This window comes from Mustelus asterias, chromosome 14 (genome assembly GCF_964213995.1).
Source record: "Mustelus asterias chromosome 14, sMusAst1.hap1.1, whole genome shotgun sequence".
NCBI lineage: Eukaryota > Metazoa > Chordata > Chondrichthyes > Carcharhiniformes > Triakidae > Mustelus > Mustelus asterias.
This window is the reverse complement of record NC_135814.1, coordinates 11,816,633-11,836,401: the sequence shown is the minus strand read 5'-3', so window position 1 is coordinate 11,836,401 and position 19,769 is coordinate 11,816,633. Positions and strand designations below refer to the sequence as shown.

General features: G+C 46.7%; 1 protein-coding gene across 1 annotated transcript in view; it reads right to left on the bottom strand.

The window, feature by feature from the left end:
* The window catches only part of LOC144504122 (contactin-associated protein-like 5), an 824,359-nt gene that overhangs the window by 83,416 nt on the left and 721,174 nt on the right, over positions 1 to 19,769 (bottom strand). The window contains exon 24 of the mRNA XM_078229298.1: positions 18,318 to 18,451. Coding sequence (XP_078085424.1) covers positions 18,318 to 18,451 — 134 coding nt within the window. The remainder of the gene's footprint in view (positions 1 to 18,317; positions 18,452 to 19,769) is intronic.

Genomic DNA, 19,769 nt, shown 5'->3' with positions numbered 1-19,769 from the left:
TTTACATCTATACTTCATCTTTCACCACCACCAGACATCTCAAAGTACTTCACAGCCAATTATATATTTATCAAATTAAAGTTTAAAGTTTATTTATTCGTGTCACAAGTAGGTTTACATTAACACTGCAATGAAGTTACTGTGAACATCCCCTATCCCCTACTGTGAGTATTCTCCATGTTCCACCCTTACTGGCATCGACTAACTAAGTACAGTCAAACCTGTGACTTCCTTGACCAGGGGATGCTAATATATCATTTCCTAATGGGTCTGAGTGCAGCGGATTAAGTATTTAAAGAGGCCACTTGCATTTTGGGCTTTCTGAACAGAATCACATTGTATATCGGAAGGCGATGTCCCAATGGTATTATCGCTAGAATATTAATCCCGAAGCTCAGCTAATGTTCTGGAGGCCTGGGTTCAAATTCTGCCGCGGCAGATGGTGGAATTTGAATTCCATAAAAAATATCTGGAATTAAGAATCTACTGATGACCATGAAACCATTGTCGATTGTTGGAAAAACCCATCTGGTTCACTAATGTCCTTTAGGGAAGGAAATCTGCCGTTCTTACCTGGTCTGGCCTACATGTGACTCCAGAGCCACAGCAATGCGGTTGACTCTCAACTGCCCTCGGGCAATGAGGGATGGGCAATAAATGCTGGCCAGCCAGCGACGCCCATGTCCCACAAAGGAATAAAGAAAATAAGAGCAAGGAATTTATGGCAGACTTCTGATTAGGCCTCAGTTAAAGTAGTGCGTGTGGCTTTGGACATGCCATTACTGCAATAGCATTAAAGACATGCAGATCATCCATGACAGATTCATTCAGCTGATGCCAGGGATGGGGAACTAGTCCTTGAGATTCTGGAAGATTTTCCACGACCTTAGCAAAGGCTATGAGAAAGTAGAATGGAGATTTTTAAAGTCAAGGGATTCGATTGAGTAAATATGGAATGACCGTTGCCTTTGATTAGGATGTTCAGCGTCGAGGAGTCATCAAGTCAAAATTGTGGTAAAGCGAGTAGGGAGAGGTTCAAAGGAAGCTGTTGACAGGAAGGGTACATACTCTTTGGGCCAATTATTCTGAGATGTTCAGAAGTCCTGCCAGCGGGACGTAGGGGCAATATTTTGCCAGTCGCAGCCAATCAAGGGGTTGTCAGTTTGCCAGCGCCACCACTAAAGGTGGCCACTTTTGATGCTACTCTGTGAAGGAGAGGGCGTTTCCACGGCGATGCATCAGATGACACTTTGAGCAAGCAGGGGCCAGGCCCCGGCAATCAGGTTTGTGTGTCGGGGGTAGGGTTGGTGGTGTGGGGACGGGAGGGGGGTTACTGACGTGGCCGTGCCTTAGCCACAGGAACTGCTATTCTGTGAGCAGTGAGCGCCCATTAAGGAGAACTTGCTCGGAGGTGACTAGAGTTTACCTGGTGAAATGCCGGTTGGATCGGTAATGGACCTTTAATTGGCCACTTAACTGTCTAATAAGGGGTGAACAGGAAACATTCAGAAATAGAGAAAGGTTGCTGGCAAGTTCCATCAGTTTGTATTGCTTTAGCAAGAAGCTCGCAGAGTGATGGGGCAAACATGTCTCGTACCGTACTGTAAATCTCTGTGATTCAAAGCCACAATGTGTTCTGAGTCTTTATAGGCAGTGAGTCTTGGCAGGTATCCAAAAACCACCACAGACAAGGCTGATTCTAGGCTTAAAAGAAAATTATTGCGGATGCTGGAATCTGAAATCAAAAGAGAAAATGCTGGAAAATCTCAGCAGGTCTGCAGCATCGGTAAGGAGAGAAAAAAGAGCTGACATTTCGAGTCCTGACGACCCTTTGTCAAAGCCTAGACAAATGGTCATCTGGACTCGAAACATCAGCTCTTTTCTCACAGGTGCTGATTCTAGGCTTACTCAGGATCCTGCAATATACAGCAGGTCGAATTGGAGAGCAAACATCAAAGGCATTCCTGGACGATTCCCTCCTCCCTCTCCTCCTCTCCCCACTCCCTCCTCCCCACTCCCCCCCACCACCATCGCAATTCCTGCTAATGGTTTCTTATTCAGTCTCAGGATATGGGCATCGATGGCAAGGCCACTATTTATTGTCCATCCCCAGCTGCCATGAGAAGGAAGGACTCAGCTCCACTTACCTGCCCGCTCACCATAAGCCTTAATTCCTTTACTGTTCAAAAACCTATCTATCCTTGCTTTAAAAACATTCAATGAGGTAGCCTCAACTGCTTCATTGGGCAGGGAATTCCATAGATTCACAACCCTTTGGGTGAAGATGTTCCTCCTCAACTCAGTCCTAAATCTGCTTTCCCTTATTTAATGTCGTGGTGGTTTGATCCAATTGAGGGGGGAACTGTTTCAAAATTAGGGTTGACCCTCATAGGACAAAGAGGAGGAGATTTATTTTCTCTCAGAGTGTTGTGCGGCTTTGGAAATCTGTCTCGAAGGCAGTGGAAATGGGGTCATTGAATATTTTGAACGTGGAGGTAGATAGATTCTTTTTGCACAAGGGAATTAAAAACTATGGAAGGGGGTATGGGGAGATGAGAATGTGGAACTCAACACAAACAGATCAGCCATGATCTTATTGAATGGTGAAGCAGGCAGGAAGGGCCGAATGGCCTACTTCTGCTTCCATTTTGAATCTTCATATTCAATCCCTCACATTTGTGCGAACATTCAATAAGATCAAGGCTGATCTGATTGTGTTTCTAAAAAGCATTCCTTTGGACATCCTTGTCCATTGATTAGACAAAAATATTGAACATGAGAGATTGAAAAAAAATGAGCCTGACCAAGAGAGAAGAATTACCCAATCAGGTCATGATGAGTCTGCTCACTTTCTGATTGGTTTGGGGAGATGATGCGTCGTGAGGATGGTCAACTTGGATGACCAATGGGAGGGTGTTGGGGGATGGGGGTGATTGGAGGCAGGAGGTCATGTGACAGGGGCGGCACAGTGGCACAGTGGTTAGAACTGCCTCACAGCGCCGGGGACCCGGGTTCGATTCCGGCCTTGGGTGACTTGTTTGTGTGAAGTTTGCACATTCTCTCCATGTCTGCATGGGTTTCCTCTGGGTGCTTTGGATTCCTCACACAATCCAAGGTTTTATAAATTTATTTATTATTGTCACAAGTAGGCTTACATTAACACTATAATGAAGTTACTGTGAAAATCCCCTAGTTGCCACACTCCAGCGCCTGTTCGGGTACACCGAGGGAGAATTTAGCATGGCAGATAAACCTAACCAGCACGTCTATTCAGACTGTGGGAGGAAGCTGGAGCATCTGGAGGAAACCCATGCAGACATGGGGAGAAGGTGCAGACTCCACTCAGACAGTGACCCAAGCCTAGAATCGAACCCGGGTCCCTGGCGCTGTAAGGCAGCAGCGCTAACCACTGTGCCACTATGCTGCCTACACGGGCAGATTAGGTGGATTGGCCATGCTAAATTGCCCCTTAGTGTCCCAAAGTGTGTAGGTGAGATGGATGAGCCACGGGAAATGTGTGGGGTTACTGGAACAGGACGGGAGAGAGGGCCTGGGTAAGATATTCTGTCAGAGAGCTGGTGCAGACTCGATGGGCCAAATGGCCTTCTTCCGCACTGTAGGGGATGCTATAAAAACCTCCAGGAATACGGCCTGTGCAGTGCGTTTAACTGAGGGCATCGTCACCACAGGCAGCAGATGGCTATTAGGCAGCACAGTGAATGCACGAATCTGCAACTAATGGTCTGGCTGTCATATGAGGAATGGTGCCAGTAAAGTAGCTGATGAGTGGGAACTAAGTAAATATGATCCTTATTTCCAGTCACTGGACCAAAGCAGAATGCTACAGGGCTGCTCACTCCAGCAGACGGTACACAAACTTCAATTCAGATGTGCAGATTTGAAGAAACCTGCATTTTCCATTCAATTTTGATCATTTATCACTTAACCCTGATAATTAATACCTCAGCCTGAATTCATTAAAGAAAACCAGCAAATTTGAAGTTTTTTTTCCCCCCACAAACACGCACACACATTTTTCTTTCACACATCGATGAGCACATACTGTAGGGACGTTAGAGGGCCATTGAAGTCAACCAAGCAATAAATTTCCAAATGTGGTTTTCAGTCAATCACGGAAAGAACAACAGTGCTGTGAGAATGAGTTTATTGCAACAAGATAGTTGATAAACGGGGGCGCTGGCTTACACTGCATCATTCCTACATAATCACCTCAAACCCCCGTTGCCTCAAATCTTCTACCAGTTGGTGTTCCCCATTTCTATGGCTCAGTGGGCGCCACTTTAACCTCTGAGTCCAAAGGTCGCCCCTTGTATGAACGTAATGCAAAACCTAGGCTGACTCTCCTGTGAGGGAGTGCTACACTGCCGGAGGATCTGCCTTTTGGTGAAACGTTACCCGGGTTCGATTCCGGGCTTGGTCTGTATGGAGTTTGCACATTCCCCCCGTGTCTGCGTGGGTTTCCTCCGGGTGCTCCGGTTTCCTCCCACAGTCATTGTTCCCAGAATTTTGTCTTAAAGATTGAAGTAGCCAAGAAAATAGTGAAAAGCAATCAGACTACATACAGTCAGCAAACGGTGGCACAGTGGTTAGCACTCCTGTCTCACAGTACCAGGAACCCGTGTTGGGTCACTGTCTGTGTGGAGTCTGCATGTTCTCCCCGTGTCTGCGTGGATTTCCTCGGGGTGCTCCGGTTTCCTCCCACAGTCCGAAAGACGTGCTGGTTCGGTGCATCGGCCATGCTAAATTCTCCCTCAGTGTACCCGAACAGGCGCCGGAGTGTGGCGACTAGGGGATTTTCACAGTAACTTCATTGCAGTGTTAATGGAGCCTATTTTGACTAATAAATGAACTTTACTTTATACTGGAGCCCTTATCTTCCCTCTCAGACTGGCACAAAATGATAACACAACATTACTTGGAAAAAGAGTTCACCTGGTCAATATTTGTCTCTCAGCCAACAGCTAAGGAGCAGATTACCTGTTACATCAGATTATCTCACCTGTACCACCCCAACCCCCATCTCCCACTCACCCCGCCAACCAATACCCATTCTTGTCGAACAGCAATTTGAGGAAGCATTAAGGGTGACAAAGAATGTACTCTGAATGGCGGACTTCAATGTCCATCACCAAGAGGGCCTCGGTAGCACCAGTACTGACCGGGTTTTCTGAGTGCGAAAGGACATTGCTGCTAGCTTGGGTCTGGACATGTGGTGAGGAAACCAATGAGAGGAAAAATCTACTAACCTTGTCCACAACAATCTACCCCTCACTGATGCATCTGTCCATGGCAAATTGATAGGAGCTAGCACCGCACGGTCCGTGTGAAGACCAAGATCCACCTTCACATTGAGGTGGCACTACCACCTTGCTAGATGGGATAGAACAGAGCTAGCAACTCCAAACTGGGCATTCACGAGGTGCGAAGGGCCATCAGCAGGAATAGAAAATATTCAGGAGTGTGAATGTAGTCAGGAGTGTGATGGAACGCTCCCCACTTTTTAAAGTTTATTCATTAGTCACAAGTAAGGCTTACATTAACACTGCAAAGAAGTTACTGTGAAATTCCCCTGGTCGCCACACTCCGGCGCCTGCTCGGGTCAATGCACCCTAACCAGCACATCTTTCAGGATGTGGGAGGAAACCGGAGCACCCAGAGGAAACTCACGCAGACACGGGGAGAACGTGCAAACTCCACACATGATGGGTGCAGCTCCAACAGCACTCAAGAAGCTTTACACCATCCAGGATAAACAATGAACGAAGAACTAAGAAAATTACAGCACAGGAACAGGCCCTTTGGCCCTCCAAGCCTGCACTGACCATGCTGCCCGACTGAACTGAAACCCTCTACCCTTCCGGGGACCATATCCCTCTATTCCATTTTGGCAGGAATAACAGCAAAATGGACTATTATTTAAATGGTAAAAAATTGCAGCATGCTGCTGTGCCGAGGGACCTGGGTGTTCTTGTGCAGGAATCTCAAGGAATTGGTTTGCAGGTCCAACAAGTAATTAAGAAGGCAAATTGAATTTTGTCTTTTATTGCTAGAGGGATGGAGTTTAAAAACAGCGAGGTTATGTTGCAGCTGTATAAGGTGCTGGTGAGGCCACACCTAGAGTACTGTGTACAGTTTTGGTCTCCTTACTTGAGAAAGGATATACTGGCACTGGAGGGGGTACAGAGGAGATTCACTAGGTTGATTCCGGAGTTGAGAGGGTTGGCTTATGAGGAGAGATTGAGTAGACTGGGGCTATACTCATTGGAATTCAGAAGAATGAGGGGAGATCTTACAGAAATACATAAGATTATGAAGGGAATAGATAAGATAGAAGCAGGGAAGTTGTTTCCACTGGCGGGTGAAACTAGAACTAGGGAGCATAGCCTCAAAATCAAGGGAAGCAGATTTAGGACTGAGCTGAGGAGGAACTTCCTCACCCAAAGGGTTGTGAATCTGTGGAATTCCCTGCCCAGTGAGGCAGTTGAGGCTACCTCATTGAATGTCTTTAAGGCAAGGATAGATAGATTTTTGAACAGTAAAGGAATTAAGTGTCATGGTGAGTGTGCGGGTAAGTGGAACTGAGTCCACAAAAAGATCAGCCATGATCTTATTGAATGGCGGAGCAGGCTCGAGGGGCCAGAAGACCTACTCCTGCTCCTAGTTCTTATGTTCCCATCCTATTAATGTATTTGTCCAGATGCCCCTTAAAAGTCACTATCGTATCTGCTTCCACCACCTCTCCTGGCAGTGAGTTCCAGGCACCCAACACCCTTTGTGTTATAAACTTGCCTTGTACATCTCCTTTAAACCTTGCCCCTCGCACCTTAAACCTATTCCCCTAGTAATTGACTCTTCCACCCTGGGAAAAACCTTCTGACTATCCACTCTGTCCATGCCCCTCATAATCATGAAGACTTCTATCAGGTCGCCCCTCAATCTCCGTCGTTCCAGTGAGAGCAAACCAAGTTTCTCCAACCTCTCCTCATACCTAATGCCCTCCATACCAAGCAACATCCTGGTAAATCTTTTCTGTATCCTCTCCTAAACATACACATCCTTCTGGTAGTGTGGTGACCAGAATTGAACACTATATTCCAAGTGCGGCCTAACTAAGGTTCTATAAAGCTGCAACATGACTTGTCAATTTTTAAACTCAATGCCCAGTCCAATGAAGGCTAGCATGCCGTATGCCTTCTTGACTATCTTCTCCACCTGCGTTGCCACTTTCAGTGACCTGTGTACCTGTACACCCAGACCCCTCTGCCTATCAATACTTGGAACATAGAACAGTACAGCACAGAACAGGCCCTTCGGCCCACGATGTTGTGCCGAGCTTTATCTGAAAACAAGATCAAGCTATCCCACTCCCTATCATCCTGGTGTGCTCCATGTGCCTATCCAATAACCGCTTAAATGTTCCTAAAGTGTCTGACTCCACTATCACTGCAGGCAGTCCATTCCACACCCCAACCACTCTCTGCGTAAAGAACCTACCTCTGATATCCTTCCTGTATCTCCCACCACGAACGCTATAGTTATGCCCCCTTGTAATAGCTCCATCCACCCGAGGAAATAGTCTTTGAACGTTCACTCTATCTATCCCCTTCATCATTTTATAAACCTCTATTAAGTCTCCCCTCAGCCTCCTCCGCTCCAGAGACAACAGCCCTAGCTCCCTCAACCTTTCCTCATAAGACCTACCCTCCAAACCAGGCAGCATCCTGGTAAATCTCCTCTGCTCTCTTTCCAGCGCTTCCACATCCTTCTTATAGTGAGGTGACCAGGGTTCTGCCATTTACTATATATTTCCTATCTTTATTAGACCTTCCAAAATGCATAACCTCACATTTGTCTGGATTAAACTCCATCTGCCATCTCTCCACCCAAGCCTCCAATTTATCTATATCCTGCTGTATCCCTCTGATGGTCCTCATCACTATCCGCAAATTCACCAACCTTTGTGTCGTCTGCAAACTTACTAATCAAACCAGTTACATTTTCCTCCAAATCATTTATATATATTATGAACAGCAAAGGTCCCAGCACTGATCCCTGAGGAATGCCACTTGTCACAGCCCTCCATTCAGAAACACACCCTTCCACTGCTACCCTCTGTCTTCTATGACTGAGCCAGTTCTGTATCCACCTTGCCAGCTCACCTCTGATCCCATGTGACTTCACCTTCTGCACCAGTCTGCCAAAGGCTTTACTGAAGTCCATGTAGATAACAAAGCAGCCCGCTTGATTGGCATTACATCCACACCCTCCACCACCGACGCTCAGTAGAAGCAGTGTGTACTATCTAGAAGATGCACTGCAGCAATTCACCAAAGATCCTTAGACAGCACCTTCCAAACCCATGACCACTTCCATCTAGAAGGACAATGGCAGCAGATAAAGGGGAACACCACCACCTGCAAGTTCCCCTCCAAGCCACTCACCGTCCTGACTTGGAAATATATCTCTGTTCCTTCGCAGTCACTGGGGCAAAATCCTGGAATTCCCTCCCTAACGGCATTGTGGGTCAACCCACAGCACATGGACTGCAGCGATTCAAGAAGGCAGCTCACCACCGCCTCAAGGCAAATATTTGCATCATTTCACAACCAACGTGGAAATGTGGGACTGTAGGTTCCGCAGCAAGCTTGCTTTGAGGCTGAGGTCCTCTAAGACTCATTGTGAACAATGTTTTTTAAAAAATCCCTCATTAAAATTGTAATAACTCAGGAACCCTGACTGGACTTCTGATTGAAGTCTACAAGATTATGAGGGGCATGGACAGAGTAGATAGTCAGAAGCTTTTTCCCAGGGTGGAAGAGTCAATTACTGGGGGGACATAAGTTGAAGGTGCGAGGGGCAAGGTTTAAAGGAGATGTACGAGGCCCGTTTTTTACACAGAGGGTGGTGGGTGCCTGGAACTCGCTGCCGGGGGAGGTAGTGGATGCTCAAGGGCAACTGGGGATGGACAATAAATGCTGGCCGGCCAGCGATGCCCGTGTCCCAAGAATGAATGAATAAAAAACTAATAAATAAACCTTATCTACCAGGTTAATGAAGTTGCCATGGTTTTGTGTCAATATGGACTGTGGCAGTTTATTTAATACAGATTCATGGAGAACTGGCCAGCTTTGCAACTCCATTGATAAGAAAACAGGTCAATTCTGCCAGCCTTTCAACACATGACTCTAAATCATGTTTCAGTAGCATCTATTTTGAACAGTTTGATATAATGGACTGAAATTATGTAAAATAAAACAGGAAGAGCTGGAAATTAATGTACCTGGATTGTAATTTATAATGTATTTGGATAAAATGTTTAAAAGAAAGGAAAGTTGGGTCTTGCGTTTGTATGTCATGGGATTTTTGGCTGACAATAAATATCAAAGAACAAAGACAATTACAGCACAGGGGCAGGCCCTTCGGCCCTGCAAGCCTGTACTGACCATGCTGTCCGACTGAACTAAAACCCCCTACCCTTCCGGGACCAGATTCCTCCATTCCCATCCTATTCATGTATTTGTCAAGACGCCCCTTAAAAGTCACTATCGTATCTGCTTCCACTACCTCCCCCGGCAGCGGGTTCCAGGCACCCACCACCCTCTGTGTAAAAAACGTGCCACGTACATCTCCTTTAAACCTTGCCCCTCGCACCTTCAACCTATGTCCCCCCAGTAATTGACTCTTCCACCCTGGGAAAAAGCTTCTGACTATCCACTCTGTCCATGCCCCTCATAATCTTGTAGACTTCTATCAGAAGTCCAGTCAGGGTTCCTGAGTTATTACAATTTTAATGAGGGATTTTTAAAAAAAACATTGCTCACAATGAGTCTTAGAGGACCTCAGCCTCAAAGCAAGCTTGCTGCGGAACCTACAGTCCCACATTTCCACGTTGGTGGTGAAATGATGCAAATATTTGCCTTGAGGCGGCACAGACCAGTAGCAGCTTTGTAAACAGGTCCTTGTTCGTGATAAGATGAGAGAACATTCCTTTCAGCAGTATTTTTTTCAGCAGTCGATAAAATGGTAGACGGAGTTTATGTGATTATTTAATGCAGAGCGAAGAGAGTTCGTCTTTGATAACCTTGAACGGCAAAAGTCTTGGCCGCTGAATTAATTATTTAAGTGACTTATTTAGTGGGCAGCACGGTGGCACAGTGGTTAGCGCTGCTGCCTCACAGCGCCAGGGATCCGGGTTCAATTCCGGCCTGTCTATGTGGAGTTTGTATGTTCTCCCCGTGTCTGCGTGGGCTTCCTCCGGGTTCTCCGGTTTGCTCCCACAGTCCAAAGATCTTAGAAAGAAATCTTAGAAACCCTACAGCACAGAAAGAGGCCATTCGGCCCATCGAGTCTGCACCGACCACAATCCCACACAGGCCCTACCCCCATATCCATACATATTTACCCACTAATCCCTCTAACCTACGCATCCCAGGACACTAAGGGCAATTTTAGCATGGCCAATCAACCTAACCCGCACATCTTTGGACTGTGGGAGGAAACCGGAGCACCCAGAAGAAACCCACGCAAACACGAGGAGAATGTGCAAACTCCACACAGACAGTAACCCAAGCCGGGAATCGAACTCAGGTCCCTGGAGCTGTGAAGCAGCAGGGCTAACCACTGTGCTACCGTGCCGCCCAAAGATGTGTGTGTTAGATTGATCCTAGTGTCAGGGGGATTAGCAGGGTAAATATGTGTGGTTACGGGAATAGGGCCTGGGTGGGATTGTGGTCGGTGCAGACTCGATGGGCCGAATGGCCTCCACCTGCACTGTAGGGATTCTATCTGATGGACTCTTTTTTTTCAGCCAGTGTGCGCTTTCCTACTAGACTTCTCCTGCAGTACATTCGCAATCAGAGTAGACATGGTGTCTTGCACGCACTCGATCCCTCAGGAACCTCGTCATCAGCTAGACTTACAGAATCATCTTATCTGTGGAAAACATGAATCTTTCATCTGTGCAAAACTGCATTAGCCGTCTGGTTTATATGCACTCTCTTTGTGTTCAGAAGTATCGGTTACAGTTACAATACGTGGCATGAACAAGAATTCAGATAAAAGGATTCAGTGAGACATTTTGTCAGAAGTTCATAGAACTCATTGACTCTGTCTACACTTCCCGCTGCCTTGGAAAAGCAGCCAGCATAATTAAGGACCCCATGCACCCTGGACATTCTCATCTTCCACCTTGTTCTGTCGGGAAAAACATACAAAAGTCTGAGGACACGTGCCAACCGACTCAAGAACAGCTTCTTCCCTGCTGCCATCAGACTTTTGAATGGACCTACCTTGCATTAAGCTGATCTTTCTCTACACCCTAGGTATGACTGTAACACTATATTCTGCGCTCTCTCCTTTCCTTCTCTGGGAACGGTATGCTTTGTCTGTATAGTGCGCAAGAAATAATACTTTTCACTGTATGTTAATACATGTGACAATAATAAATCAAATCAAATCAGTGCAGAAAGAGGCCATTCGGCCCATCAAGTCAGCACCAACATTCCGAAAGAGTATCTTACCTCACTCTCTCCCCGATCACCCCTCGCATTTATCGTGGCTAATCCGTCTAACTACACATCTTGGGACACTAATGGGCAATTTAACATGGCAAATGCGCCTAACATGCACATCTTTGGAATGTGGGAGAAAACCAGAGCACCCGGAGGAAACCCATGCAGACACGGGGAGAATGTGCAAACTCCACGTAGATAGCCACCCAAGACTGGAATTGAACCCAGGTCCCTCGAGCTGTGAGGCAGCAGTGCTAAGCACTGTGCCACAGTCGGTGGGGAGATTTTGAATGGCCTTACATGAAAGTGCGCAGACTGCAGTTATACTGCACTGAAGTACAGTGCAAAAAATGCAGCTAACAGCCTTTGGATCTCGCTGCAGGCGGCAAATAAAAAAAAAACTTGCATTTTTACAGCTCAAAGCAAAATACTGAGAATGCAGGAAATCTGAAATAAAAGCAGTGCAAGAAATACTCAACAGGTCTGGCAGTACCTGGGGAGTCAGAAACAGAGTTCATGTTTCAAGTCCGACATCACTCTTCTTATGTTAGTTCTGGGGCAGCACGGTGGCACAGAGGTTAGCACTGCTGCCTCACAGCACGAGGGTACCGCGTTCGATTCCCAGTTGGGTTACTGTCTGTGTGGAGTTTGCACGTTTTCCCTGTGTCTGTGAGTTCCTTCCAGGTGCTCCGGTTTCCTCCCCCGGTCCAAAGGACGTGCAGGTTAGGTAGATTGGCCATGCTAAAATCGCTCTCAGCATACCCGAACAGGCGCTGGAGTGTGGCGACGAGGGGATTTTCACAGAAACGTCATTGCACTGTTAATATAAGCTTCCTTGTGACTAATAAATAAACTTTTCTTTTAAGACTCATTTGACTCAAAATGTTAATCTTCTTTCTTCTTTTTCCTCAGATGCTGCCAGACCTGCTGAACATTTCCAGCACTTCCTGTTTTTATTTTGCATCTTGTATAGTGCTTTGTATGGCCTCGTGACATCCCAAAACACTTTATGGCCAATGATATATTTTGTGAAGTGGAATCATCATTGCAATGTAAGAAACGGGCCAGTCAATTTGTGCACAGCAGGATCTCGCCTTGGAAGATAATCATATACACAATATCTACAATTAGAAAGAGGTCATTCGGCCCATCGAGTCTGCACCTACCACAATCCCACCAAGGCCCTATTCCCACAACCCCACATATTTACCCTGCTGATCCCTCTGACACTCGGGTCAATTTAGCATGGCCAATCAACCTAACCCACACATAGATCATAGAATTCCTACAGTGCAGAAGGAAGCCATTTGGCCCATCGAGTCTGCACCGACTACAATCCCACCCAGGCCCTATTCCTGTTATCCCACATATTTACTCTGCTGATCCCCCTGACACTAGGGGCAATTTATCATGGCCAACCAACCTAACCCACACATCTTTGGACGATGGGAGGAAACCGGAGCACCCGAAGGAAACCCCCACGCAGACATGAGGAGAACGTGCAAACTCCACACAGACAGTGACTCGAGGCCGGAATTGAACCCGGGTCCCTGGCGGTGTGAGGCAGCGGTGCTAACCACTGTGCCATCGTGCCGCCCACTGCACGCTGCTGATTCCACGAGATGCAAAATGCCTTTGAGGGGGTGGGAGGGTGGGTGGCTTATGTTGTTCGGCTTTCATTCATTCTGAAGTCAGGAAGGCGTCCAATTGTTTCACTTGCTTCAGTTCGAGACGCTTTTCCGCCCAGGGCTAGTGAACATAATCGAGGTTTTACACATCACCCTGAGCATAGTTCTGTAGATGAAGGAGTTGAACCCAGCTTGCGCAGTAGAAGTCCCTAGCTAGCCATGTGCTGTGATTCTAGTGAACGTATAAATATTAATCTTTTGTGTGCTTGCGTGCCTCATTAATATATTGAAATATTTGGCTCATGCACTGTAGAACTGAGATATGAACAATAGAAATGGGAAACTACAGCCTCTTAAACCTGCTGTGCTAGTCAATACGCTCTTGGCTGATCTTACTGCCTCAGCTCTGCTCTCCCACCTGCTCCCCACTCCCTGAGAGACCAAGAACCTATCCATCCCAGACTTAAATACACTCAGAGGTAGAGCATACATCGAACCCTCTGGGAAAATTCCAACCTGCTGATCTACTTTCAATATTGCTCTGGAGAGTAACCGTCCCACCTGAGGCTCTGAAATGAAGAAGAGATGGCCAGGGATTAACATCCCTTTGTAATAGATTTGCAGTCTATGCCTCGTATGTTCTGGGAAGCTCACCATTTCCGAATTTTGGATCTGAGCTTGCTGCAGGATTACGGTCTCGTTCGACCTGAAACTGTAAAACCCCACCGAGGTCAGCGGACCTTTCCATGGTCTGGCCCTCGCCCCCTCCGATTCCCGTGGTGGGTGAGACAGTAAAATTCCGGTTACTATCTTCTCATCTCATCGCCACCTCTGCTTCACTGGAGCATTAGATTTACATCTCCTTACTGTTAGAATTATAGAATTGCCACATTGCAGAAGAAGGCCATTCATCCCATGTTATGATCTCTGCTACCTAAGGGCTCATAGAATCCCTACAGTACAGAAGGAGGCCATTCGGCCCATCGAGCCTGCATCGACAACAATCCCACCCAGGCCCTATCCCCAAGGCCTCATGTATTTATCCTGCTAATCTCCCTGACACTTAGGGGCAATTTAGCATGGCCAATCAGCCTAACCCACACATCTTTGGACTGTGGGAGGAAACTGGAGCACCCGGAGGAAACCCACGCAGACACGGGGAGAATGTGCAAGCTTCACACAGACAATGACCCGAGGCCGGAATTGAACCCGGGTCCCTCGTGCTGTGAGGCAGCAGTGCTAACCACTGCGCCACCGTGTTGTAACATCATAGTTGATTGACATTTCCCAAGGCAATGCAATAAAGGATGGTTCTGAGCTATGGTGACACGGGAAAATCTGCAGAAGATTGAATGTGTCACCTGGAGTCCAGGGTATAAGAAAGTACATATTTACTTTCCATGAACAGCAAGTCTCACAGAGTTAGTGGGTACAATGAAAACCGTGGACTATCAAGGTCTGGGGAAGTTGCATCAACAATCCCTTTCAGCAGGTGTTTTTACTTTGTATGTGATGTTTAAAAAATAGAAGAATGGGCAATTATTTACCCAGCATCAGTAACAGCTGAGAATTCACTCTCTCCCTGAGATCGAGGCACTTGAGCAGTCAAGCCCAGTGATAGAGCAGTTTCACCGTCATCATGCATGCTGGGTAAAAAATTCCCCATTCCACAAAAGTAACTTCATTCACAAAACCCGCTGCTACCTGCAGCTGGCTATATAATCTGATCTTGCTGCAATCTGGGGGAAGGAAGGTCGCCAGCCGGGGAAAGTGCCAGTGATCCCGACTCAATGAAAGATCCTTATAACGGACGGAAGTTTGAGGTTATTCACTTTGGTTGAGAGAAGAGGAACGCTGAACATTTTTTAAAAGCTGAGAATCATAGAAACGCTACGGTGCAGAAGGAGGCCATTCGGCCGACCGAGTCTGCCCCGACCACAATCCCACCCAGGACCTATCCACATAATCCCACATATTTACCCTGCTAATCTCCTTGACACTAAGGGGCAATTTAGCATGGCCAATCCACCTAACCCGCACATCTTTGGACTGTGGGAGGAAACCGGAGCACCCGAAGGAAACTCACGCAGACACAGGAAGAACTTGCAGACTCCACACAAACAGTGACCCAAGCCGGGAATCAAACCTGTGTCCGTTGGTGCTGTGAGGCAGGAGTGCTAACCACTGTGCCACCGCAATCATAGAATCATAGAATCCCTACAGTGCAGAAGGTGGCCATTTGGCCCATCGAGCCTGCACTGACAACAATCCCACCCAGACCCTATCCCTATGACCCACATATTTACCCTGCTAGCCCCCCTGACACCAAGGGGGAATGGCCAATCCACCTAACCAGCACATCTTTGGTCTCATTAATGTTCAAAGAGACTTGGGTATTCTTGTACAAGGCATGCAAAATGAATGGCATGTCAGTATAGCAAGCAATTAGAAAGGCAGATGTCACGTTGATCTTTGCTGCAAGGGGATTGGAGTACAAGAGTAAAGAGGTGCTGGTATAATTGTACAGGGTTTTGGTGAGACCACATCTGGAGTACTGTATGCAATTTTAGTCTCCACACTTAAGAAAAGATATACTTGCAATGGAGGTGACACAACAAAGGTTCACGAAACTGGTCCCTGAGATGAGACACTTGTCCTACATGCAGAGACTGAGTGCGCTGGGGTGATTGGCCATGCTAAGTTGCCTCTTAGTGTCAGAAGGATTAGCAGGGTAAATATGTGTGTTTAGGGGTATAGGGCCTGGGTGGGATTGTTGTCGGTGCAGACTCGATGGGCTGAATGGCCTCTTTCTGCACTGTAGGGATTCTATGGGATTGGTTCTATTTTCTCTGCAGTTTGGAAGAAATGGATGATGCTATGAACTGAGCCAAGCTGACATCCATGTGGATTAAAGCATCTCATTGAAACGTACAAGACACTGAAAGGACTTGACAGAGTAGATGCTGAAGGATTGTTTCTGCTGGTTGGGGAATTTTAAACGTGGAGGTACTGCCTCAAGGCAAGGAACACAGCCTTAAAAATAAAAAGTGTTTGCGGTTACAGAAATCCCCTTGTATATGTCACCTTGTAAATTATTTGTCTCTTGTTAATAAACGTTCATGGTTTGCTCATGTCCATTTGTCAAGGTTTGACTGTGTGTGCAAGATGCACATTGGATTTGACTCAGTAAGCAGCGTCCACAGCTCTGGAACAGCATATTTACATTGCTTTGACACAAAGAATTCTTTCTGGTTGTATCACACCTTGGTATAGCTCCTACTCTGCCCAAGACCGCAAGGTCGTGAATGTAGCCCAATCCATCATGCAAACCAGCCTCCCATCCATTGACTCTGTCTACACTTCCCACTGCCTCGGCAAAGCAGCCAGCATAATTAAGGACCCCACGCACTCCGGACATTCTCTCTTCCACCTTCTTCTGTTGGGAAAAAGGTACAAAAGTCTGAGGTCATGTACGAACCGACTCAAGAACAGCTTCTTCCCTGCTGCTATCAGACTTTTGAATGGACCTACCTTATATTAAGTCGATCTTTCTCTACACCCTGGCTATGACTGTAACACTGCATTCTGCACTCTCTCATTTTCTTCTCCCCTACGTACTCTATGAACGGTATGCTTTGTCTGTACAGCGTGGAATAAACAATACTTTTCACTGTATACCAATAAATGTGACAATAATAAATCAAATCAAATTGATGGTCATGGAACAAAGAAGGGGTAGATGAATGGAACTTAGTGTGAGTGGGAACCCAGGACATGGAGATTTAGATTACTTCAAATTTACAAAGTGGAACATAGGAGGCAGGTCAGGAGCAAAGGTGGCCCGGTGGCACTCTGGTTAGCACTGTTGCTTCACAGCGCCAGGGACCCGGGTTTGATTCCGGCCTTGGGTGATTGTCTGTGTGGTGTTTGTACATTCTCCCCGTGTCTGCGTGGGTTTCCTCCAGGTGCTCTGTTTCCTCCCACAGTCCAAAGATATGTAGGTTAGGTGCATTGGCCATGCTAAATTACCCCTTAGTGTCAGGGGGATTAACAAGGTAAATACGTGGGGTGACAGGGATATGGGCCTGGGTGGGTTTGTGGTCGGTGCAGACTCGATGGGCCGAATGGCTTCCTTCTACGCTGTAGGGATTCTATGACTCTAAATTGGAATAGTCAAGTCCAGATATCGAGACATATACGCTGTCAATCCTTCACTACTGCTCTGATACCTGGTGAGGTTCCTTCATCAGCTCCTTAATACTCTTGAATAGAATACAACCATCAACATTTATTGAATGGATTGCTCCTCATTCATCTCCTACCTCTTTCTATCCCACTGGCACAACTTTGCCTGCCCCTTCATTCAAACTGACTGCTGAAGTCCTTGATCCTGTGAACTTTCTCTTGTCTGACCCAAGCAACAACTATGTCCTTCCTTATCCATGAACTCTTACTGTGCTGACTCATTGCCTTGTCTCAAACTCAATTGCCGGAATTCTACTGGCACCTGCCACGGGAATGGTAGCGAGCGAGGGACGGACAATGGGAAGATCCATTGGCCTCGGGCGGGATATTAAAGTTTCGGGGTGTGAGGCCATAAAATCCCACTCTTTCTTTCTGAGGATCTCCAGGACCAGACTCCTTACTTTCTTCCATCTTCCCTTAATTCTACGGTCCACCGCTTGATACCGACTTACTCTTTTTTTTGATTCTCATGTTGCATTTGATTATTCTTAGCCTGACCAATTGCTTTCTCAATTTCAATTAAAATCATCTTCATAGGATCATAGAATCCCTTCAGTGCAGAAGGAGGCTATTCGACCCATCGAGCCTGCACTGACAACAATCCCACCCAGGCCCTATCACCGTCACCCTCCCATGTATTTACCCTGCTCACTACCTGACTTCTTACCTCTGACACTAAGGGAGAATTTAGCATGGCCAATCAACCTAACCTACATATTTTTGGTCTGCGGGAGGAAACCAGAGCACCTGGAGGAAACCCACGCAGACACGGGGAGAATGTGCAAACTCCACACAGACAGTCACCTGAGGCCGGAATTGAACCCGGGTGCCTGGCACTGTGAGGCACTCTGTTAACCAATCTTCGAGTTTGTGCTTTTAACTTCCTTGAATGTTGAATGTGTGTGAGAATTACCTGAACGTAGACATCTCTCCCTTCCCGATCAATCTTCACACTGTGGAGTTGTCCATTTGCTAGCTTTGTTCCATCGATGCTAAAGATGTCAGCGCCTTTATCGTTATCCAGCTTGTATCTGACCTGGAGGCTCCCTAAAACAAGAGTTGGTTGGTTTTAATTGTGGAGATAAGAAGCTGTAGATAAAGAACACCAAGCTCACTGAAAGAGCCAGCACATGACTTCCAGCACAAACACACACAGTGAAAACCCTTTGATCACCTGACCTGTAAACCGTGTCAAACCCATGCCAAAGTCCATCCACAATACCTGCTGTGACTAACAAAGCTGATATTGCCTTTGCACTGTCTTGATGAGGACACTCAACTCAAGACCAATCCATTCTCAGAACGGACACGTTTTTCATTCAGTTGGTTGGAAATGCTAATCATATAAAATGGGGAATGAACAAGTTTTTAAAGGCAACTCTACTTACCTCTTTTCCTTATAACTCCTGGATTCGTTGGCCCTGATTTTACCGGCACAGCCGCCCGAGGCTCGTAGGATCGCACCCAAAACCAAAGGGGCATGCCATTCTGCGAGCCTCGCCCGCCCCGATTTCAGGGCGGCTGTGCCGGTAAAATCAGGGCCATCGAGTCATAGAGGTTTACAGCATGGAAACAGGCCCTTCGGCCCAACTTGTCCATGCTGCCTATTTTTTTTAACCACTCATCCCAATTGCCCATATTTGGCCCATGTCCCTCGATACCCATCTTACCTATGTAACTGTCTAAATACTTTTTAAAAGACAAAATTGTACCCGCGTCTACTACTACTTCTGGCAGCTTGTTCCAGACACTCACCACACTCTGTGTGAAAGAAATGCTCCTCTGGACCCTTTTTATCTCTCCCCTCTCACCTTAAACCTATGCCATCTCGTTTTATACTGGATTCAAGTGGTGGAAGTTTATATGAACTCAAGAAAAGGATCAGAGTAGCCATTCGGCCCCTCGCACTGGTCTGCCATCCAATAAGACCATGGCTGATTTGTTTGTGTTTTGAATTCCACATTTCCATCCACCCCCAATGACCTTTGATCCCCTTGCCCAACAAGAATCTATCCACCTCCATCGAAAAATGACCCTGTCTTAAGTTGCATGACCCTCGGAGAGAAAAAAACATTCTCCTCATCTCTACCCTAAAAGTGCAACCCCAAATTGTCAAATAGTGTCTCCTAGTTCCAGACTCACCAATTTAAATTTTAAACAGTTTTCAATGAATCATTGTCAAACAGTTAGAACTTTAGCTCACTATCCAGGCTGGTCCCACCCCACCCTGTCACAAGTTGGGCTTGCAGGAAGTTCCTTCACGTCGTACAACCAGTGATGACAAGATACACTTTGTGGTGTGTTCTGCCAATGGCCCTCATACCTAGTAGTAAGGGGCATGGATACTGGGGGGCCATGGATAATG